The sequence below is a fragment of the Solanum stenotomum genome, chromosome 1 (genome assembly GCF_019186545.1).
Source record: "Solanum stenotomum isolate F172 chromosome 1, ASM1918654v1, whole genome shotgun sequence".
NCBI classification, from domain to species: domain Eukaryota; kingdom Viridiplantae; phylum Streptophyta; class Magnoliopsida; order Solanales; family Solanaceae; genus Solanum; species Solanum stenotomum.
In genome coordinates, this window is record NC_064282.1 from 17,489,186 (window position 1) to 17,512,464 (window position 23,279).

General features: G+C 33.9%; 3 protein-coding genes across 5 annotated transcripts; 1 reads left to right on the forward strand and 2 right to left on the reverse strand.

Annotated features, from left to right (window-relative positions):
• Window positions 1-175: 175 nt before the first annotated feature.
• Window positions 176-4,716, forward strand: LOC125845233 (uncharacterized). Of its 3 annotated transcripts, none has more exons than XM_049524700.1 (6): window positions 178-632; window positions 2,159-2,254; window positions 2,429-2,653; window positions 2,748-2,811; window positions 2,993-3,117; window positions 4,165-4,716. In XM_049524700.1, exons 1-6 carry the CDS (start codon window positions 300-302, stop codon window positions 4,234-4,236), a joined length of 915 nt encoding a protein of 304 aa, XP_049380657.1. In that variant the 5' UTR covers window positions 178-299; the 3' UTR covers window positions 4,237-4,716. The 3 variants fall into 3 exon arrangements, with proteins under 3 accessions (XP_049380672.1, XP_049380657.1, XP_049380665.1); XM_049524708.1 differs by having other exon boundaries at window positions 179-632; window positions 2,751-2,811; XM_049524715.1 differs by lacking the exon at window positions 2,159-2,254 and having other exon boundaries at window positions 176-632.
• A 456-nt stretch (window positions 4,717-5,172) lies between these two features.
• Window positions 5,173-11,733, reverse strand: LOC125845407 (vesicle-associated protein 1-1). The gene is made up of 8 exons (XM_049524910.1): window positions 11,465-11,733; window positions 11,274-11,344; window positions 11,103-11,184; window positions 10,029-10,144; window positions 9,737-9,889; window positions 9,586-9,627; window positions 7,235-7,312; window positions 5,173-5,552 (listed from the first exon to the last, which is right to left on the reverse strand). The coding sequence occupies exons 1-8, from the start codon at window positions 11,514-11,516 to the stop codon at window positions 5,442-5,444; spliced, it is 705 nt and encodes a 234-aa protein (XP_049380867.1). The 5' UTR covers window positions 11,517-11,733; the 3' UTR covers window positions 5,173-5,441.
• A 3,308-nt stretch (window positions 11,734-15,041) lies between these two features.
• On the reverse strand, window positions 15,042-16,294 carry LOC125845187 (uncharacterized). Its single transcript, XM_049524634.1, has one exon. It carries the CDS (start codon window positions 16,246-16,248, stop codon window positions 15,247-15,249), a length of 1,002 nt encoding a protein of 333 aa, XP_049380591.1. The 5' UTR covers window positions 16,249-16,294; the 3' UTR covers window positions 15,042-15,246.
• Between the last annotated feature and the right edge of the window lie 6,985 nt (window positions 16,295-23,279).

Genomic DNA, 23,279 nt, shown 5'->3' on the forward strand with positions numbered 1-23,279 from the left:
AGTGACGCTCTTAAATCCTTCAAGCCTTTTAAAGTACCGAAATCGAAGAAATTTTTAAAAATTTTGGCCAACCAAACATAAGAAAAAACAACTTAAAAGCAGCCTAAAATACACAAAAGCATACTTAATGAACTACTACTTTAAACATAAGGGACCATTTTAGCTATTTGATTTTCTTTTTTCGGTTGTGTTTTCTATTCGCGGATTTGCCACTGTTACAACCCTTGTGCAGTTCCCGCGTTTACGAGGCAGCAACCCTTTAAATCCAATCGAAAACCCCATATTATACTGTCAAGAAAATGGCAAAATCGAATGTCTCAGACTCAGAAACTGAAGAGACAAACTCAGACTCAGAGGAGTCCCCGGCGGAGCCCCAAAGAACAGGAAAACTCACTGATTATGAGAAACAAAGAATGAAGAGAATCGAAGAAAACAGAGCAAGAATGAAGGCTATGGGTCTGCACAAAATGGCAACTTCTTTGATGGGTGCTTCCCCAAAACCCCAGAAGAAAGACAAGGACAGAAAGGGGAAAAAGAAGGTGGTTGATGAAGATGAAGATTACGAGCCAGCTCAAAGTGAGGACGAAGATGATGATGGGAATTTTGAAGTTCCAAAGTCCCAATTGAAAAAGGTACAACCTTTTTTCTTTTAAGCAAAAAAATTATTGATCAACTAAAACCTGCACTAAGATAATATGTTATTTGCATCTGAATAGTTAAATTTTTTCAAAAGGTACAATTTTTTCAGATGGAAAAGCACATTATACAGCAAGGAATTGTAATGCTTTATGTTTTACTTAGTTTTTACTTCTTTGTGCCATTTTGGGTGCAGTGCACTGCTTGTATTTTGATAAGAATATTGAATGCTTTGGCTTGATATAGATTTACATGTTGTAGAGGGAAACTCTATAGTTTGTTGTTTGTGTTTTGGAACGAATCATTCTTTATGAGAGGACGCCATTTATTCTGCTAGGTGATATGCTAAGTTAATCATGTATACAGAAAAGGATCATAAAGTTTTCTTCTTCATCGGTAACAACTCCTTCCCCAAAACAACAAAGTGGAAGTGTGTGATGAAATACTTTTTGATATTGAAGATTTGACATATAGAGCACTCATAATCGAAGTTCAATTTAACCTTTTATGTTAAACCCTCTTCCAGAGAAAAAAACTGCTGAATGATACAGGGAGGAGAATGTATTGTGATTTTGTTTTTGTGCTTATGATTAGTATATAAGAAAAGTAAGGGAACACAACAATGTCATACATTTCCTTTTATACTGTCTAGTAGAAAATCTTAACTAACAATCTAACCTCTTAGAACAGTTATGTTTGTGATTATTGTTTAATGAGTGAATTCTATGCCAATGATGTCGACAACTACTATCAATAGAGCCTATTATATGCATCTTGGGCTCTGAAACATTTCATGAAAACAGGCTGCATTCCTTATGTTATCGTGTGTTGACATTTAGGAAACTGATGTTCCTGAATGTTGTTAGCTGGGGCAAACAATACATGAATGATATGAATAATACAACTATCTAATATTAATGAATCTAAGTACATCTGATCCTACCCTTCAGGGTGGCCCAGTGGTTTGGGATTGGGACTTCCATGTTGGAAGTCTCAAGTTCGAAACCCCTTGCTAGCGAAAGCAAGGGGTTTGCCTTCTGGGTCGAGCTCGTCGCACCGGGCTTGCCTAGTGCGGGTTACTTCTCCTATGTGGTTTGCGAGCTATTGCATAGGAGCGGAGGTTTTACCCTGTGCGCACCCAAAGGGTAGCGGCTGCGGGTTTTCCTTGTCATAAATTTAAAAAAAAGTACATCTGATCCTTTTGCTTCACCCACGAGGTTTTATTTGTATAGAATATTTGGTGTCGTCCGTAGAAAACCATGTCATTTTGTAAGGTTTTATACTTTTTGGTATACTTCTTGTATGCAGGTTTGTTTTTGCCCTTGTTTTAATGAAACTTATTACTATTGAAAAATGAGTCCAAGTAAATCTGATTTCTGAGTTGTGGAGCTGTCTGTTGGGAAAGGCTGCTATTCTAATGCGCTTGCCCTGCATTTAACCTGTTATATTTGCTTCTGAAGTTGGATAGACAAAATATTATAGTTTGGTATTTTGTTAACTTTTCTTGGATCTCTTGTTGCAGTCAAAGAAAAAAATTCAAACAACTCAGAAGAGAGTGTCTAACACAACGGTACCAACTGACATGGATTTTGTCGACGATGATGTTGCCTTAATGCAGGTGACATATATTATTATTCAGTCTCATTAACATGCATATTATACATATATAAAAACAGAGAGATACATCTGCATCACCCTTATGTGGGAGGCTGAATAAAACATTTCCTTGCCAATAAGCCTGCAGCTTTCCTTCAGCCATCCAACAGTAAAGTATTTATTTATCTATATGCAGGCTATTGCTTTGTCCCTACAAGATTCAGCAGGTTTTCTGAATCTTGCAAATAAAGTGCCTATGCAAGGCACTGATGCAGATTCCACTAAAAAGGACAGCAACGAAAAAGCTTTCTTGAAAAAGGTCAGCAATGAAAAAGCTTCTTTGAAAAAGGCCAGTAATGAAAAAGATGTAGGTACCTGCAATCAGGAAGATGTTACTGGGAAAAGGAAGAGAAAACAACAGGTATATTTTATCATTTACTTTACTAAAAGCAGTGAAAATTCTGAACTTTCTCATACTCCTTCCTCATACTTGGGTACTTTACAAATGTTTTCAGCAGGCAAGAAATCGAGAGCAGATGACTGAGGATGACTTGATTATGCATTTCTTTCAGTTCGATGGTAATGCTGAGTCTGCTTATTAGGTTTTATCTTGTACATGTGAAAGTGATAAGCTATACAGTTTTTTTGTCCACAATTGAAAATCATTATCTGATGTGTCATGCACTTCTACCATCAATTTTTTGCTAGCTATTCTAGATTGATTGTATACGCCCATTAATTAGTTGGTACTCTCTCACAGAAGCTGGAAAAGGGAGTATAAGTTTCAGAGATCTACAGAAAATGGTAGTTTCCCATGATTTTACATGGTCAGATGAGGACTTGGCAAATATGATTCGTTGTTTTGATTCTAGTGGAGACGGAAAGGTACTTCTCTCCTTTTAATCTTTTGTTTTTTGGTTTAAAAAAGTATTTGATAAGACCCTAAGTGTTCGATAAGATTCAAATTTTTATGTATATCCTTCTTAAAAAAAAGAATGTTTTAACTTTCTAACTTCTCTCCTTTTTTATCTTTTTTTATAACTGTGGTGTCCGGTTCAACTTGCAACTAATTCCTCGGGTACCTACTACCCTCCACCAACACAGATTCCGAGAAACTGTGTACACCAAGGCTTGGACAAATAGAGGAAATCACCTAGTTTTTTTTGCCTTCACTGTATTTGAATTTGAGACTTATGGTTCTCAACACACTTCATTTACCTCTGGGCAGTGGGCACACAGTGCTAATACCTTCTTTTATTCAAGGGAAGTACGATATGTAACTCCCATGGTTTTTGTTCCTTGTTGCTACACTTATTTACACACTGCTATTTCGTTGTCTCTTTTTCTTTCTTTTTTTCCTGCATTAGCTACTTTTCTTTTGAGAGGGTCTATCTGAAATAGCCTCTACACCCTAAAGGTAGAGGTAAGGTCTTTGTACTTCCTACCTTCCCCAGAACCCACTGGTGGGATTACACTGGGTGTGTTGTTGTTGTGATGGTTTTGTTCCTTGGACACCAAACCCATGGAGGTTACTGTGAAGTGTTTGGGGACTTATAGATTAAATGGTAGTATTTAGTTTTGTGGAGGTAGGTTATTAATCATCTGCAACTGAAAAGGAAAAAAAGTGGCTATCCTGTTTGGTGCTCTGATAAAAAAAATCCATGAACTTCAGTGGCAAAAATCCAAAAACTGACTAAAGAAACTTGAGCAGTTGTTTGTGGCTATTTTTATTTGGGTTCTTTTGGTGTAGTTATAGTGTTATTTCGTAAGTGCTGTCTACCAAGATCACAAAAATGATGACAATATCATTTTTACTTGGTAAGATCCACGACTATCTGCCCTCAAATGCCTGTTTTAAAAGCTGTATGCTTTTTTAAGTTGGGTTCATGTTTTTTCTTAGTCCTTCATACCTTTTGATACGGCATATTGCAGTTGAGCCTGGATGATTTTCGCAAGATTGTGGTCAGATGTAATATGATACAAGGTTCTGAAGATGCTGGTTGATGATGCATCCAAAGAGTAGTTAAATCTTCTTAAGAAATAGAGGACTATGCCATATTGGACATGACTAGCTAAGAAGTTGACAGCGTGAAATAGAAGGTACTCAGAATCTTGCACAAGATAAATTGACGGTTGCAACAGGGTTCAAATAATGGCTTTCGCGCTTGGATTCAGAAGAAACGTGATATAATGGCTTTTGTTAAGAATGGAAAGAAAGAAGGGCAGTCCATTTGTATACTTTATATATTAGTAGTAGTTAGTTTTTTATCCTTGTTTTTTCAATTCGTCCAGCTAGCATGTTTTCTTCAAGAAGACGAGACACTGGATATTGGAACGGGATGACCTCACATTAAGTTTCTCTTCATAGGAGATCATGTCCTCCATCATCTGTAAGTAAGAGATTCTTGTTTTGTCATCTTTCTGAGAGAGTTATGCTCATTCTTCTATATGCATTATTTGTGTAAATATATCAACGCCCCTTCTAATTTGATGAAATTATTAATTTGTGGCATCTTACTATAATGGAGTATATTAGTCTGTGAGCCAATTTTATCTTCCTATAGCTCGAGTTATCAGATTCATTCCTATCTTTATTTTTTTTCTGAGTCGATCATTGAACTAGTTGGGCACCTGTTTGAAACCCGCTCTATCCATTCTGCTCAACTTAAATCAATTCTATTCCAATATTGTTTTTCCTCTTAACGATAATAATTGAAAAATTTTGCAGACTTTATACCAATAACAATATAGTGCTTTAGAAAAAGTCCCTTAATCGCCATTATGCCATGGTATATACGCTGTAAGTCCAGAAACCGGAAAATTGCAGGACTTGTAAGGATGAAATCTCAAAAAATAAGGTTGTAATTGTAAAACTAGTCCAAGTAAATCCATGCCAATAAGATAACTCTGATAACTATTAGTGGACGGACAAAAACTAGCTGCAGTCCATAAACATGAAGTATACTTAATTGGCAAACTAAAATGTCTCCTTCGCATGTTGGCAAAGGATGTCAAATGCAGTTAGTCACACGATGATACTCTCGAGCTCAGGCATTACAAAAACAGATTAAAACCTGTCTTGTACATTTTTAAGTCAACCAGACAACTAATGATACAAAGCTTTACTGGATTAGTCACCTTTTTCTTCAAGGTTCTAGATTTTAAACATTTGGCTCTGCACTGACCATGTAGCAGCAACCTCTTAGCCATCATGTCTTCTTGAGAAGATAACCAAGAAAGAGGCCCACCAGTCCAACAATAATAACATACATAAATGGGATTCCGCCACGACGTCTGCTGCTTTCTCGCCTCAACAACTCCTGCACCCAACAAGGTTCGTGAAGTTTAAGGATAACGTTCAAAAGGCTACAATGAATTTCTTGCAGCGCTAACAAACGCAAAGCTGCTAATCAGTTCCATGTCAAACATTTTTCCAATACAATTTCAGTTCAAGAACTAGTGATTTCAAAATGCAGAAGCCTGACACTTTCCTTACAAGCGCAGCATCAAAAATAGCAATTAGCTAATCATACAGAGCTCATGATTAATCAATTCATTACCAAAATAATGAAAATATCTCACTCTCTAATCCACCTTTGAAGGTAGATTTCAGGAAACATTAACTGATGACGAGGTTGTCTAATTATCTCCTGTTTTCAGGTCCACTGCACAACTTATAGAGCTATAAGCGTCATTTCCCCTAATAAAAATAGACTTTTGATCTTACTCACATCACTAAAAGAAAAAAGGCAATGCTTTCATATAGCAGCTGATCCAGCCTTATCCAATTGAGAGGCGTGCAGTTATCAAACAAAGGAAACAACATATTTAATTCAAAAACCAAGATAGCAAAAATCAATCAGGAAGACAAATAAAACAAAGGAGGCTCGCCTCATCATGCAGGAAGTTATACAGTGGCTAGGCCAACAAACAGAATGGCTATCCTATGCATGTGTACAGACCTCAGGACCCATTTAGGTAGTAAACATATCTGACCAAGTCAATAGAAAGATCTTATTTCTCCCAACCACAAGTACTATAAGGCCACATTTACGGGTGAGCAAAAAGCAAAAGGAGAATCCCTATAGGAATAAGGGGTCATTTGGTGTGAACGTTAGCTTAAAATAGTCTTGGGATTAAATTATAGTGCCACTTAATTTGTTGTTTGGTTGACAAATCCGGGATAACTTATCCCCGGATTAATAATTAGTACCGGGATAAGTTATCCCTTCCCATGGGTGGTATAGTAATCCCGGGATAAAATGATTAAATGACAAAAATGTCTCTTTAAACACTTTTTATACATTACTTTTCACATCCATGAAGGGTATTTTTGTAAACTTATATGTTGTTCTTAAGATTTATTATTTTGAATACAACAAACCAAACACTCAATAAAAAATAATCTTAGCATAACTTATCCCATCATGACTAATCCAACATTACTTATCCCATCATAACTTGAATTCAAACCAAACGACTCCTAAGAGGCTAAGTACTGATTTTGCTTCATTTACAAAATTCCTCCTTACACCAAAAGGAAAGTGGAAGTATATAATTGAACTTGATCTATTATGTTGAGTTAGCTTTATCTTAAAAACATCTGCTATTCCTTTCTTTCCCAACCACCCTCTGTCATTGCCTGCATAAACGAACATCGTTATATGTTCGGTGCCACTTAACCCCCGAGGATCATCTCCTTCCAACCTACCAGTAACGTAGTTTCCCTCCCTCCTGACTCTCACAATAAGCTAGATCTCCGCTCTCTCTAAAAGTATGATTTTTAGCCCACCCCTCTCTAATCATCAATGGAATAGAGCTCAATCCTTTTTTTGAGAACCCTTGAATCTCTTTACAGGAGAAAGGGGACAAAAAGAAGAATAAAAAGAAAACAGAAACATTTCAAGTCTGAGATTGCTGATGAGTGAAAAGTTGCAAAAATTCTGATAAAGACACTGACAAAGAAAACCAGTAACATAAATTTATATCTTAAGGCCCTTACCAATTCTTGCTGAAGCTTGTTATTTTGCTGTATTGCAGATTTTTTCTCCTCTGACAGCTTCAAAATTAGTGCTTTTGTCTGCAAATAAAACAAAAGGAATCCTCAATATTCTTTTTCTTGAATAGCTATGCTGCATCTTCTTCATTTTTCCAAAGGGAATAACAGTGTACAAAATCGGTCTGGTTATAACGACAAACTTTGCATAACCTCCACCTTGTATTAAACAAGTATTCATTGAACGAAAGAAAGAAAAATAATAAAGAAATGCATTTGCTGAAGCCAAAACAATGTAGGGGAGAAGCAGTCATTAGCTACTTGTAATTTACAAAAACCTAAGAAGTGACTAGAGCTTCAAACTAGAAGTTTTATATAGCTAACCATATATGCAAGAAAATGACAGTGTCTTTTACCAAGATTGAACCAAATGATTCCACTCAAAAACTTCAGAGAGAGATTTTAGGCTGACAGGTTTTATCCTACTTATCGTGAGGTGAGGTACAAAATCATGTAAAGAGACCCTTCGGGGTGGCCCAGTGGTTTGGGCTTGGGACTTCCATGTTGGAGGTCTCAAGTTCGAAACCCCTTGCCAGCGAAAGCAAGGGGTTTGCCTTCTGGGTCGAGCTCGTCGCACCGGGCATGCCTAGTGCGGGTTACCTCTCCTATGTGGTTTGCGAGCTATTGCATAGGAGCGGAGGTTTTACCCTGTGCGTACCCAAAGGGTAGCGGCTGCGGGTTTCCCTTGTCATAAAAAAAATCATGTAAAGAGACTACAATCAACTCCACCAGAAGAAAAAAGAAAAGGAGACTACTGTCCATGCCCTTAACCAGGGTAAAAATCTTAAACATCCCCGCACGCCCAAGACTGAATATTTGGAGCGTGGGTAAGGCTCCATTGAGGATGTATTTAACTAATAGACCTTGGACCTGAGCCAACCCCAACGTTAGCTCGTAAGATAAGGATCATACTAGACCATATAAAGACAATATGGACCACCCCTCAACCAATGCCAGGCTAACACCTTGCAATCACAAACTCAATTATAGATTCAAATTTAAAACATAGAATATTTCAAGATAAATTTTGGCCACTGTATAAGAACACAACACAGGAAAGGTGTAAAAAATGGACACAAACCAGACAAATTCTAAATGTTCAAATCACAGAGGCCCTAAAAGATTGTAGTCTTAAGATCCCTACGTTTTTTAAGAATAGTGACAAAGTCTTGCAGGTTGCAATGTGTAATATTCTTTTTGCTATAATACCCCTCGGAATCCTTATTAAGATGCATCTAAAAACTGGATAACTACCTTCCGTTGTTTCATTTGGACTTCAATTTTGGAAGTTTGGATTTGATGTAATCATAGCACTTTTCCATTCTTGTCTCTCATCCCCTCTAAAATTCAAGTAATTTGATTCCGTTTTGTATAAGGTAAAGTTTAAGTTATTTGGCTCATAATTTCAGCATTTGCTTAATTTGACAAATGAAGCATTTTGCTATTCATGTTCTCCATTTAGCAGGTGAGAACACAAAGCTTCTCTACCTATTCATCAGGCATCACTGGATGATGGTAGATTTATAAGAATAATCATACAAAAGAAACAAGTAGTATTCAGGAAGATTTTGTCCAGTGCTAGCCATATTGAACCTTAATTCCCATCATGGGCAACCAATATAAAATAAGTGTCATCCTAATCTCTTTATCTTCAAACAGCCTACACTGGATGACCAAAACAGACCAAAATCTATCTGTAATCCCCTTCGAGAACTACTTATTATATACGGATGTTTCCTATATAACATCTATAAAACATAGCAGTTATTTTTTCCTTTTTGTCTTTGAGAGGGTATAGGGTGTGCTCACAGTTAAAACAAACAAGACAGGATGAAAATACTTTCTCAAGCTAACCAAGGAACACAAGAATTTGTTAAGAAAAGTCCCAGGCAGCCAAAATGCAAATCACTGAGGAAAAAAAACTCAAACCAGACTCTAAGAACAACAAGGTTTACGATGAATAAACATCAATAGAAATTCTCCATAAATGCACAGAAAGCAATATGGTAGATTACAATGTGTGGAAGTTAATAAACAAACAGACACCAATAGCTCTACCATGATGGAATAAGGAAAATTCTTGAAAACTGCAAAGTCATGGAACTCAAGTGATATATACCGACTATCCAACAATGTGCTACAGTAACAATAAGCAAAATGAATGCTAGCCAAGCAATTTATTGATTCCTAGACATAAGAAACTTAGTCGTTCTTGTTGGCGTGCGTATATACTTGACAACATAGACAATTATCAGTCACCATAAGAAACATCGTAAATTCTGGAAAAGGAAATCTACCTCTGATGAGTTGTCTTGTGACTCAGCATATGTCCTTGAAGCCTGCACAACAACAGGATATCTCATATTCCAAATGAATTCTGCCAGACTTTTACCCCCAAAATAAATCTTTAATCTTCAATAACATGAGAGAAAGATGCCTAAAACTCACATTGTGGAACTCAGCTCCATTTTCAGATATTGAAGCCCTAGGTGAGGAACCTTCCTCGGACCCCTCCCGCACAGGTGATGGTGGTGGTTGAGGTGGAACATAAGCCACTCTCAACTTGACCTCTTCAACATGATTCCCAGACTCTTTGTTGAACTAAAAGAACAAAAAAACGTGTATAAAACCCTGCTAATTCTCATCAATTAACAATTCACAGTGCAGAAACAACAATACGAACAGATTTTGCTATCAGTTAACACTTGAAACAACAAGAACACTACTTTAACAATCTTACCATTTCTGGAGTTATATCCTCAGCCGTAGTTCCGGGGCTTACTATGACACTTTGAAGCAGGAACTTATCCTTGCATTGCATGTCCGGTGGTGCCTCTTTTTGTGCTTGCATTGTAACTGAATCCATAAATTGTAAGAACAATTACAACATCAACTAATACTATGTCTCAATCCCAAACTACTACTCCCTATGTTCACTTTTAGTTGTCCACAATGGACTTTGTACTCCCCTTAAGAAATAATAAATAAAGTGCATAATTATCATAATACTCATATTAATTGGTGTATAGTCTCAATGGACTTGGGAAATGAGTAGGTAATGTTAAAGGTAAAACAAGAAAAAAAAAATGTTTCTCCTAATACACTAAAGTGGACAAGTAAAAGTGAAATTATTTTTAGTAGCGTTTGGCTTTGGCCATAAAAATAAAATATTATTCACTCTATTTGGAGTTTTTGAAGTTGTAGTTGGAATTGTGTTTGCCACACTTTTTGCAAAGAATATTTATAATTTGAATATACTTTATTCTAAATATGGTTTGTACCCCCAATTTCTAAAAACCCCAAATTGACTAATTTACCTGAAACATACAATCAAATCTGCTCTAAAAGAGTAATATCTCAAAATAGATAGTCACATAATGTCATAGATATGCGAGCTACTACATACTATTACAAGTATTTTTTCATTTTATTTGAAATTTTGAAACTGTAGTTGTGTTTGGTTATAGTTTTACAAATAATATTTGGTTGCTTGAATGAAATTTTACTAAAACTATGATTTAAACATAAAGTGTAGTTTATAAAATAACAAATTTAAGGGTAATTTGATAAAAAGTAATATAGTGAAAATGGAAAAGAGTGAAAGCAGGATTTTGGATGTTTTTCCAATTGCATAATACAATGATGAACAAACACTAATTTTTAAATAAGTGAATCAGTGAATAATTCTCATGGTCAATCGGGTGCTTAGTATAGCAAGTAAAAGTAAACGGAGGGAGTAAAAAGATAATTTAGCAAACTGAACAAATCAAACAGAGTATGCTTATTAAACGAAAAGAGTGTGAAAGAGAAAGACCTATGACATCACAGGTAGAGCGAGGCATCACAATTCCAGTATTGGGCCTTACACAGTACTTCTTTGGATTCGTCGTCTTCACCTGAAATCCAAAAAGCTCCAAAAACATAAAACAAAATTGTAGTCTCAAAAAATAAAAATAAAAGTAATTGCAGTGCATTTCCATGATACCTTGAAGGCTACATAGTCATCTGATTTGTTGCTCAATTGCAAGGAACATGCGATCTGCTTCTTCAATTCGACTATTTTCAACATCACACCAAAAAAAAACACCAAATCAAAACAAAGGGAACAACACACGGATCTGGAAAGCTCAAATAAGGTAGAAAATGTTGTACAAGTTTCTAACAGAGAGACGTTACATGTAAATTGAAGTTCTACTGGGTGGATTTGAAGTAGCTCCCCGTTACTCATTTCGACCGCGATCTTTTCAATAATTTTATAAATCAGCCGGGAATTATACTTCTACTACGGTTTCGGCCGGAGCAGAAGCGATTTTCCGGCGACGGGAGTGGGATTTCGAGATAGTTTCAGGGCGAGGATCTCGAGGATATGGTTAAAGTGATGCCAAGTAAGAAACGTGCGATAGTGTCGTTTGACTGACTTCCATGCTGGTTTTGTTTAAATTCGGTAAGCGGCTTTTTTCCTTGTTAGGTGGCTTTATATCTCTTTCCTTTTTTAATTTTCTATTTTTCACTACTCTTACTCTATCTATTTACATGATTATTTTTTTTAAAAAAAAAATGGGCTTGGCCGGGTACAATTATTCTTAAATAGCATGTGTTCGGGTAGATTTTATATCACATATTTAAACGTAAGATAAAAATTAATTTATTTGTAAAAATAAAGAAACAAAATTTACATTTTGTACCTAATACAACTCACATATTTGTTAAATTATTTTAGGTAAAGAAGCAATGTTATCGACGCCAAAGATCCAGTGGATTAGCATTAAAAAGTGAAGACAAAAGGTGATTGCAAAAGCACAATTAACAAACTAATGTATTAAAATTTCACTAATGGTTCCTTTTTAGCTGCCTTTTTTAATGAAAGCAAACCATCATCTTTACAAGCTGTTATTGTTGAAAAAACAAAAAAAAAAAACAAGTTGTTAATTATATGGACAATTCCCAAATAATGTGTTTGTTAATTAAAAATTCAGGAAGAATAGATTTGCTTGTTTATTTATGGTATTGGGTTTGTAACTAAAAAGAGTACTACTACTTGTCAAAGGTTGATATTGACATCACCATGTTGGATGGTGACTGAATGAAATATTCAGAGTATTAAATATTAAAAAATATAAAAGTTAGTTAGAGCTAATGATACGAGTAATTACCATGTAGCTTCGTTGATTTTCCTTTCTGCATATATATATATATATTAGTAAAGAAAGCCCGGGCGCTGCCCAGGTCCAACATTAATAAAGTTATATTCAGTGGCGTATCCAGTAGAGGGTCACCGGGTTCACGTGAACCCATGCTCCCCTCCTGAAATCATATATAGTAGTGTTATATTTTTTAAAAATATTTAAATATAGACATGTGAACCCACACTTGAAGTATTATACCGTACGATTATGTTGGGTGCACCTCTCTAAGTGAGGTTAGAAATTTGAATCTTTTAGTTATCTTGTTTTATTTTCCTTTTTAAAATTGGGTAATGTCTTTCTAAGTGGTTTGAATAGGTAAAAATAACTTTAGACCTATAATTTTAAAATTTTAATTATTTTTAGTGATAAGAACCTAAATGTTAAATCAATCAAATTTATATCTTAGATCCACCTTTTTGTAATAGTGCACACATCATCTAAAAATCCTGGATACGCCTCTGGTTATATTGTTACTCTCTCCGTCCCATATTAGATGAGAATCTTACTAAAAATATTTTTTTCATATTATTTGAGCACTTATTAAATTAGGATAGAATTAATTAATTCTTTTCCATTTTACCCCTACAATTAATATGACCATTCCTATATTGTATGTGTGTTTTTTGTAACTCATTTCAATGTGCATTGATATAAACAGGCAAAATGGTGAAATCTTCCAATGTATTAATGATTTCTTAATCACCGTGTAAAGTTGGAAGTGCCCATCTAATATGGGACGGAGGGAGTATAGTTTATGTATTGTTATAAAATTAGTAAAGATTGTTATAATATATTTGCTCATAAGTGAGCTAATATAGAAACTTATTTGTCATTTGTCTTTTTAATTTCAATTTTAAATAGCAAATAAATGTAGCGATAAGATTGAGGGTAGAAATGAAGCATATCTTTCTAAATTTAAGTAAAAATAAACAGAGTAAAAGTAACATTAGGGTTATTGATAGGATGATTCATTTGGTTATTTTTAAAAAAATTATATCATTCAATTTTTCGGCTATTTTATAATGTATAACCAAAATTAAAATTTTAAAATCATCCCAATCCTAATTTATGTGACAGAAGCAGTACAAAATTTGGTCTTTTTTTTGTTGTCTTGTAGATATTTTAAGTTATTATATATTGTAAATTATAGTACTTTTTATTAAAGTTTTTAATAACATATGTTACTTTTTATGTTTGAGAGTTAAACCAACTTATTTTTATATGTCTTCTAATTTCATATGTGTTTTGTCCTTTTCCATTTTCAAAAACTAATACTCTCTCTATTTCATTTTATATGTCATTTCTTTTTATAAATATACAGGTTGTGGTGCTTGGTTATTCCCTCCTCTTATATAGTAATTTAAGTTATTATTTATTGTAAATTATAGTACTTTTTATTAAAGTTTTTAATAACATATGTTACTTTTTATGTTTGAGAGTTAAACCAACTTTTTTTTATATGTCTTTTAATTTCATATGTGTTTTGTCCTTTTCCATTTTCAAAAACTAATACTCTCTCCATTTCATTTTATATGTCATTTCTTTTTATAAATATATTGGTTATAGTAATTCTTATTGGAACACATGTTGACTTGTGATGCTTGATTATTCTCTCTTCTTATATAGTACTCCCTCCGTTTCATAAAGAATGACCTCATTTCCTTTTTAGTCAGTTTAAAAAAGAATGACCTCTTTCCTTTGTGTTAACATTTTACTTTTTGCTTTCCACGTGGCATGTTTAAGACCACAAGATTAAGGGCAATTTTGTACATTTGACATAACTTTAATTTAGGACCACAAGATTCAAAAGTCTTCTTTATTTACTTAAACTCCGTGTCAAATCAAATCAGGTCATTCTTTATGAAACGGAGGGAGTAATATATATAGGAGCTTTAGTGAATTGGACTATTCTTTTTAGTAGTCTTTTTTTAAAAAAAATCGAAAATGTTTCTCTCACCTAAAAGGCTATAACCAATAATGAGAAACTAGAGTTTTCTAATATGTGCTGGTGAGATTTATTTTATTAATTAAAAACATGTGATAACTTTGAAAGCTAGCAAAAGCAATAAAACATTTGCCAATCATATCATGACACACTTATTTTAAGTCTAAGGAAGATATAGTTTGGTCATATTTCCACCACAAATGATTTCTTCCAACCATATAATTTTTGACTGATCAGTCACTAACAACCAACAGCAATCAGCCCACCACCTTTTAAACAAGTTGTGTATTTTTTTTTTTACTCTTATCTTTCAAGATTATTACGTATTTTTTAAATGGTAATGTCCGAACCATCTTATAAGTACCTCAAACTTTTTAATAATAATAAAAAATTACTTAATATTTTTTGTTATTGTTAGGATTTTTGTATATTCTAAAGATTATTTCACCAATTCATGACATCTTTTGTTCATAAGATTTTTCTTCTTTCTTTTCGTGCGGGGTGGAGGTTGGGGGGAGCAAGAACACCTCTATCAGAATTATCCCTTTCACAGTTCATGCAACAGGCAATCAGCACAATGTTCATAGGTAGACAGAATCTGCAAGCATATTTCAATAAACAAATATCTAGTTGAATAAGCTTTTTTACTGTTTCTTTTCTGGTATCATACATCATAGTTGTAATATCTGAAGGCCAACTTCTTATGTATAACATAACAATAACAAGAAATGGAAAGAAAAGGGGGAAAATGAAGGAAGTGTGTAACAATTGAATTACATATACAATCCTTTTCGTTAAACCCGAAAAGGAAGTTGCATGATTCGGACCTAATCAGTGTTGGGCAAGGCATGGAGCTGTTTCTGATGAGCCCGAGCAGTGAAACCAGCATACCAAGCGACTCTCATGAGCTGCATGCCGAGAATGAGAACCCACCAGCAGACTAGCCCCCTAATGGTATGCAGCATCCATGATGGTGCATTGAGTTCTGCACTGAGCTTTAACCCCCTCATTAGTTGTAAAACACGATACGCTTCATAGACTACTGGTGTCACCAACCATACTGGTGACTTCCAATGCCATGTCAGCATCTCTGTGAGTATCTGTATAGATAGAAGCAGAAGATAGGGACCCAAGAGCACAGCATAAGAAATGAAAGGAAGTTGAGGCTGAAGGAAACTGTTCTGAGAAGCAAAATATACTATCAAGGGAATGACTAGACCCATAACGTTTGCGACCATGTTCCATAACTGATAACCGAAAGGCGGCTTGCTGGTGGAATCTTGACTGCTGTCTGGTGAGCGAGCACAAGAATCGGCTAACAGGAGAAATAGGTTTGCCCCAAGATTGTAAATACAATCAAGTCCAGTCAAGGAAAGAAGGCTGGCTATATTGGGACCAATGAAAACTGATGAAATAGGTAACCACAAAGTGGGCACCATCCCAGTGGCTAAGAGAATGACAGGGCCAAGAAGCCACACAGGCCATCGAAGGTATTGAAGCTGCAATGGTGGCTGGCTTTTTACATCAGTGAGCCCTTCAGCCTCAGTTAATGAAGATTCAGCTGGTTTACCGGAAGACATGGTTTCAAATATATTGGTTGTTCCTTCCAGAAATTTATCTTCAATATTATCACTAGGAACATAAGTGACAGGTGCAGGTTCCCATGGAGATTGCTTTGAGCAGCAAATAGAGAATGGCTTATGTCTCATACACAGAAAAGTCATTCTACTAGGCACTTTTTGGGTTTTCACCAATTGCAGCTGTTTATGACGTGCATGTTGCAAAGTAACTGCCGATGTGGCAGATAGCAGGTGGGTTAAAGATGCCATTACCCTCTGTTCATAAACTGAAAGCTAGGTGACCAACGGAGTAACTGTGAGTCTGTGGACAAATCATCATATTACTTTGTAAATCAAAAAATGTAATAATGATATAGACGTTTAGGTGGTTATCTCATAAGAGATTCAAGTTCTGATACAAGGCCAAGCAAAGAGATGAGTAGTCTGCAGATAAGGAATTTCCCTCATCAATCATTGGGCAAACAAAGGACCCTTCACAAGATGACGCTACTTGTCTGAACACGTACATGTCAGAACAATTCATATGCTTGCACCACTATCTGAATTTTAATATTAGCACATCAAACATCCAGAAATTACGTCTAAATTTATTTTAGGCATAAACAGTGTTATCAAAGGCACGCTTAAGCCCTGAAGCGAGGCTCAAAACGTGTTGAGCGCTTCGCCTCGCTTTATGTGCGCTTCAATGTTGTTATCAAGGTTCAAAGGCAAACATTTCCTTGCCAATGAGCCTCTTATGAAGAAGTGACACTAAATAACTGATATTTCAATTTATCATAAAAAATTTCAATTTCTTTGGTCATATATTTGTCATTCATATTTATAATTATTAGTCTTNATCATTGGGCAAACAAAGGACCCTTCACAAGATGAAGCTACTTGTCTGAACACGTACATGTCAGAACAATTCATATGCTTGCACCACTATCTGAATTTTAATATTAGCACATCAAACATCCAGAAATTACGTCTAAATTTATTTTAGGCATAAACAGTGTTATCAAAGGCACGATTAAGCCTTGAAGCGAGGCTCAAAACGTGTTGAGAGCTTCGCCTCGCTTTATGTGCGCTTCAATGTTGTCATCAAGGTTCTAAGGCAAACATTTCCTTGCCAATGAGCCTCTTATGAAGAAGTGACACAAAATAACTGTTATTTCACTTTATCATAAAAAAAATTTCAATTTCTTTGGTCATATATTTGCCATTCATATTTATAATTATTAGTCTTGGATTAAACATATATATTTGTGTTCTTTTCTCCCTTTGCGCCTTTTTTCATTAAAGCCCACACTTTATTTGCACTTATAGCCCCCACAGACCTTGGAGGTTTTTTGCGCTTTTCGCCTTTGATAACACTGGGCATAAAATGAAGTTGGATGAAGCAAACAGAAACAGAGTGGGTATTAATCAGCAAGAAATAGCAGTTCCATGGAAACAAAATTAGAAAGAATAACAAGGTTAAGGCCCTTTCCTACTAGGGCCTCGAGAAAAGTCTCATTTTGTTGAAATGTTTGAAATTGAAGTCATCAGACACATTAGCAAGCTTAACAATCTGGTTGGAAGGCTCAAATTTGAAATTAGGAAGGATTTAACATGTAAAAGACTTGGCTCAGACAAAAAATTATAAATTTGTAACCTTTCACTTCATGTTTATCTATTGGACCCAACATCTTCATTCTGCAGTCTACATGATATACAGAGAATAGAAGCTCAAGAAGCAAACTAACTTGGTTTATCTGAAATCAGCTTAGCCCTATACGTAAATTGCTAACTGGTTTATCTGAAATCAGCTTAGCCCTATACGCAAATTGCAAACTGGTATAATGACACTAGTACTTAATCAGGTTATCACCACATCTATCTGTATATTGTATTGAACAAATTCTATTGATACTGAATCGATTTGTTGGGTAAATACTATATTCAGAACTTGCAGACCAACAGCAGTGAGATCATTATTGCCAGGGAGAAATAGACTGGATTCGGTTGGACAATAAAGGTTGACACAAAGATACCAAGGAGTATAGATAGAGACCTCAGACGAGGGACTGAGATGCAATAGAAATATATTATGCAAATATGCCATTTACTTTAAGAAACTTGGAGATGAACTGCAACAAAAAATGGATTCCCATATTTTAGTTACAGGTAACAGGGAACCTGCACTCTTTTCTGAAGTTCTCAATGTAGACATATAGAGATTAGTAATAAAGAAAATTAAATTACTAATCAATAAAAGGTATATTTAAGTCAAAGGAGAACACAAGCACATGAAAACATAGGGAAAGTTTTTCACAATGGAAGGAAAGGCAGTAAGGCACCTGCCTCACAATTTGTTTTTACCTCAAACACTGCTAACATTTTTTCCATATTTCAGTTATTAATCCTTGACACAATATATCTTTTATTAAGAGAACATGATCGGACATCCTCACTAAAGATTGAGAGAGAGATAACACTAACTAAGTCACGTGTCCAAAACTTGGCCAGAGTAATTTCTGCAGCATTACTGTCATAAAGGATTACTTGCTCCAAGACTCAAAATTAGCACAGATACGGTGGTAATTATCAGGATTAGGCATAGCCAATTATCAAGTATAAAGGTTAATGCTAATCCAGTTGAAAGAAACCTTGTTAGACTATGGGAGAAGAAGGAGGAATCTAGATGATGAGGGGATTCTGACTCGTGAGGTGTGTTAGTTTATGGAGAATTTGAGGAGATCTGATGACAATGTTGTGAATCTTGCTCTTGTTCAGTGATTCTTTTCCTTCAAAACAAGTACAGGTTAGCAACAATCCTCAAAGTTGTCTTTGGAGCAGCAGCTATATGCCTATATCAGCTCTTCTAATCTAGGATCTATCTATTTAAGATAATAAGGTCACTAATTTATCCTTAGCACCAAAAGAAGCCTATCATAGTATAAAAGGGCGGAGCTACAATATTAGGTACGGGTTCGGAAGAACCTAGTAGCTTTTGCCTAGACCTTATTTGTATTAGGGGATCCATTAAATATAAATAAACATCTACTTAATTGCGAACCTAGTAATTAAAACAAGCTACAGGTCAGTAGAAAGTTTAGAACCCATAAACTTCAAATTCTGTCTCCCCCAATACCACATAATTTGCTTCTTCATTGGCTTTAAATTGTACTTGATCTTTTGCTTGAGAATGAGTAAATTATCGCTTACCCTCGAAGCCTTTGCAAGGAAATCCATTACTCAGCTGATTTCCAAGACAAAGATTTCATTTTCGTCAACATTTCCAATGTCATTTAGCTAAAAAAAAAAACACTCATGCGGGTGATAAAATATTGTGTTATATTTATCACTTTACATCATAAACTCTTCTACATATGCATCCACTACGTTAATGGTGTAGGTCGAATCCTCGGTGGAAGAAAAGGGTTGACCAAGCACAGAAAATCATGGTTTTTACAGAAACCTTCATCAATCCAACTTCCAATTTCCAGACACAAGAAAGATAAATCAAACTAGTTGGCTAAACGAAATTAATACCCACAAAAATAGAGGAAAAAACCAGCTCCTTCATATAAATATTTAGAGAAATAAAAAACAGCGGGTACAATCTAGTTAAAGTTGCAACGATTGAGAAAACAAAAACAAAATTAGTAATTCGTCATACCTCTACTGTAGCGGAGTGAAATTCGATATTACAATCAATCAATAGGGGTATTCACTTTCAAATTTCTCCATTATTTTTCACTAATCTGGAGAAAGTGTAGACAAATAAGAAAGGAAAATGCCAAAGAGGAGGAAGAAGAAAAGAATCGAGGAACACCGTTAATTGTGTTGCCATTGTGTCAAAAGGTTAAAAGGTATGTTATTGTTTAAATGTTGTTTACAAAAGTGACTATATTTTAAATATTAGAATGGTTCAACTTTGAAGAGTGGAGTTTCAGCCCAAATATGTTTTTGACATTATTAGACTTTTTTTGAAATCTTTGTCATTATACTGTAAGCATTTCTTTATGTTAATCAGATTCAACAATTAATAAAAAGAAATGTTTACATGTAATTTTCTAACAAAAGTAATTAATCATGCCACTCCGATACATCAATGTCTCGTTCCAATCTCTAATCTCTATTATATCACACTATAATTCATAAACTTTAAAGTAATTCAATGCCTCTATTTTTTTTTTTCTATTTTTCCTATGGAATTCAAGGCATATTATGTTTTAATGGTTCATTTCATTTCTCTTATTGCATTTTTTTAATTAATGGATAAGGTGTTATATTTTGAAAATGACATTTTTCAAGGAAGAAATTATCTTTTTAAAGCATGAGCCATGACTACTTGGACCAAGTCACATATATAATATATAAAAAAAAAATATTATATGTGGTACTACTAATTAAATGTACTAGGTCTCTAATCAAAGATTATTGATCCGTTTCCCACACTATATAAAAATAAATAGTTCTGATTTCCCTAATATATTGGAACCTTAAATATTCGAAGGCCAATTCCCAAAAAGATATACATATAGAAGTGTGCAGTGCAATGCAACAGTTCAATTTATTCCTATCAAAATTGTAGAACAAATCATTTATCTTCCTTTAGGTAGGAGAGGAATTATATTTTCTAGGCCTAAGTTTGCTTGTATCTGCAACAAATTATGTACATGTACATGTACACTAGCTAGTGAATGTTATTATTTTTTAACGATCAACAAAATGTATTATAACTTGCCCATAAAATTAAGAATTACTTGATGGATAGTGAGATCTAATCATAGACGTGGCAGATTACATATGCCAATTAGTAAGCACGAATTGCACAAGTTAATATGTTCAAGATTTCAAATTTAACTAATGGTGGACCAAATAGTTAGGAAAAGATGTATGATCCATGCTAAAATGGACAATTAAGAAAGACTTGACAAAAACATGCATATGGCCCAACAAATGCATGCAGTGAGGAAGGAAGTGGTAATATTATTAATTGGAAATACTTGAAAGATTAAATAAGATAAGTTTTTTATATCTTGCCCACTTTCTTTATATTATCATTTATTTGCTCTCATTTTTATAATTAAAAGTGCATGTAACCTCATTCATGGGTGTGTTTAGGTCGTTCTTTTTTACTCTAGTGGCGTCGAACACTCGTTTTATGAAGATAACGTAAAAATTAAGGATTATATCCTATGTTTTCTGTACTAACAAAAAAAAAAGGTGAGAAATTTCAAATGTGGATGTTAGTCCTAATTAATAAATTGATAAAAAGGAGTCATCATTTCTAATATTTTAATTAAAACAAGATATTGGTTTCTGTACGTCTTAATCAATTAATATAAACTATAACTCAATTCCAATTAGTTAGATTAACTGTTGAATTGTTTGAATCCATTCTATTCTATTTTTGTTTTTATACCAATAACAAATTGAATATTTCATTCGATCTAATTTATTTATTGTTCTTTCCTTTTTAATCCATTTCAAAAAAATATATCTCTTTCTTTATCTGGTGGTTCTTTAATATCAACTTTCTACACATTTCATGATTAAGCTTACGAGATTAAAGAATATTTTGATACATTCTAGATATAAATCTTGAATTTAAGACCATGAGATTCAAAAGTCTTTTTTAATCTATTAAGTGATTAAACACTCATCAAATCAATACCAGACAAACAAATTGAAGCGTAAAAATATTAAAGTATGTGTGCCAATATTAAATAGGCAGATTGAGCTAAATTTGAACAAATCAAAATATAGCAAATTAATAATGGACAAAAGATTAACCTGTCCAAAGATTACTTTGATTGCAGTTGAGATAAATTTAATTAAGATGAGCTTACTAATACATCAAATCCAACTTTCCTAACTTATATCAAGTTCAAATTTATTTATTCGTTTTTTATAGCTCGTTTTATTACATGATAAAATTCTAATGCATTTTCTTCATTATAAGGTCTATATAGATATATATCAAATAAAACATAATTTTCAAATATATCTTAACAAGTTAACTTCGGTTACATATTTAACTAAACTAGCCAATTTTTAGATAGATCATGTGTATATCTACATGTACTAATTCTCAACACCCTTAAATTAAAAAAATCATCATGGCTAAATAATAAAAATAAAAAGATTGTAAAAAGTTTGGTATAGAGAGGAAAATTACACTTAATTACATATACGAAAGTTACACACTCTAATAATGGTGGCATCGCAACATGGACATTATTATATATTATAGACAACATTAATTGAAAGTAGTAAAATATTCAATTAAAAATAAGATAATAGATGGGTGTGTCATCAAAAAAGATGTAAAAGTACATTAGAAAACTTATGAGAAATGACAACAGCTTAATTAGGAAGGAACTTTGTATAGGTTAATTCCTTCCTATAGATTATTTTTGTTAATCTATGCTTTAATTTTGTAGATTAGAGGCAAGGTTTTCTATGTCCTCCCTAGTCATTTGCTTTATGTTTAATATAATATAATATGGTAATGGTCAAACCTGATCAGAACCTAATGGTGATAACGTAATATATAAAAAAGAATGTGTTTATTATCTTTATATATATATGTTTCTTTTATTCCCTCTTTTTCGTTTGCTTATGTCAGATTTTTTAGGTCTCGTCATTTCTCTATATATAAACTAATCTTTTTACTTACGCGCTCTTAAGAGTCGTTTCGTAGCTTGAAAAAAAAAAGTTAATAGTAATGTATTATTTTTCATTTAATTTATGCTAATTTGGTAGGTATGTTCATAAAAAATAAGCTACTTACGTATCAAATTACTATAACGCCGTTTGGTTGATAATTTAGAAATCATCATCATAACTAATGCATGTGTGTATATAAGTTATGAGAAAATCTATGTATTATTTTATACATGATATATAGATTGTTAATTGTCAATCTCCTATGAAAGATCATGTCTTCGATAAATTGAAATTATTTTATATGGCTTAAGTCATCTATGACCACCTAAAGTTGTCCACATATTTCACTTGGACACCTCAACTTGGGCTTTTACCTATTCAACACTTTATTTATTCAAAAATCATTCTTATTAGACACAAAATGCTAACATGGCAAAAAAAAGTGTGTTCCACACTCCTCGAGCGCGTATAGCAATTAAAAATTATATTTTATTTATTTATTTTTCAACTTATTTTTTAAAAAATTTATAAAAAATAATATGGAAAATCTCTATCTTCTTCTTCACTTCTTCATTGCACCACCCTCTAAACGTCTGCCTCTCTTTCTCTAACCCTTTTTTATTCTTCTTTTGCATTTT

Excerpts from the sequence above, each read along its gene's own strand:
- LOC125845233 (XM_049524700.1), top strand. The coding sequence starts at position 300 with ATGGCAAAATCGAATGTCTCAGACTCAGAAACTGAAGAGACAAACTCA. Across the intron at positions 2,812-2,992 it reads GCATTTCTTTCAGTTCGATG|AAGCTGGAAAAGGGAGTATA; the intron begins GTAATGCTGAGT and ends ACTCTCTCACAG. Across the intron at positions 3,118-4,164 it reads ATTCTAGTGGAGACGGAAAG|TTGAGCCTGGATGATTTTCG; the intron begins GTACTTCTCTCC and ends GGCATATTGCAG.
- LOC125845407 (XM_049524910.1), bottom strand. The coding sequence starts at position 11,516 with ATGAGTAACGGGGAGCTACTTCAAATCCACCCAGTAGAACTTCAATTT. Across the intron at positions 10,145-11,102 it reads CTCTACCTGTGATGTCATAG|TTACAATGCAAGCACAAAAA; the intron begins GTCTTTCTCTTT and ends TTATGGATTCAG. Across the intron at positions 9,890-10,028 it reads AGGATATAACTCCAGAAATG|TTCAACAAAGAGTCTGGGAA; the intron begins GTAAGATTGTTA and ends TTGTTCTTTTAG.
- LOC125845187 (XM_049524634.1), bottom strand. The coding sequence starts at position 16,248 with ATGGCATCTTTAACCCACCTGCTATCTGCCACATCGGCAGTTACTTTG.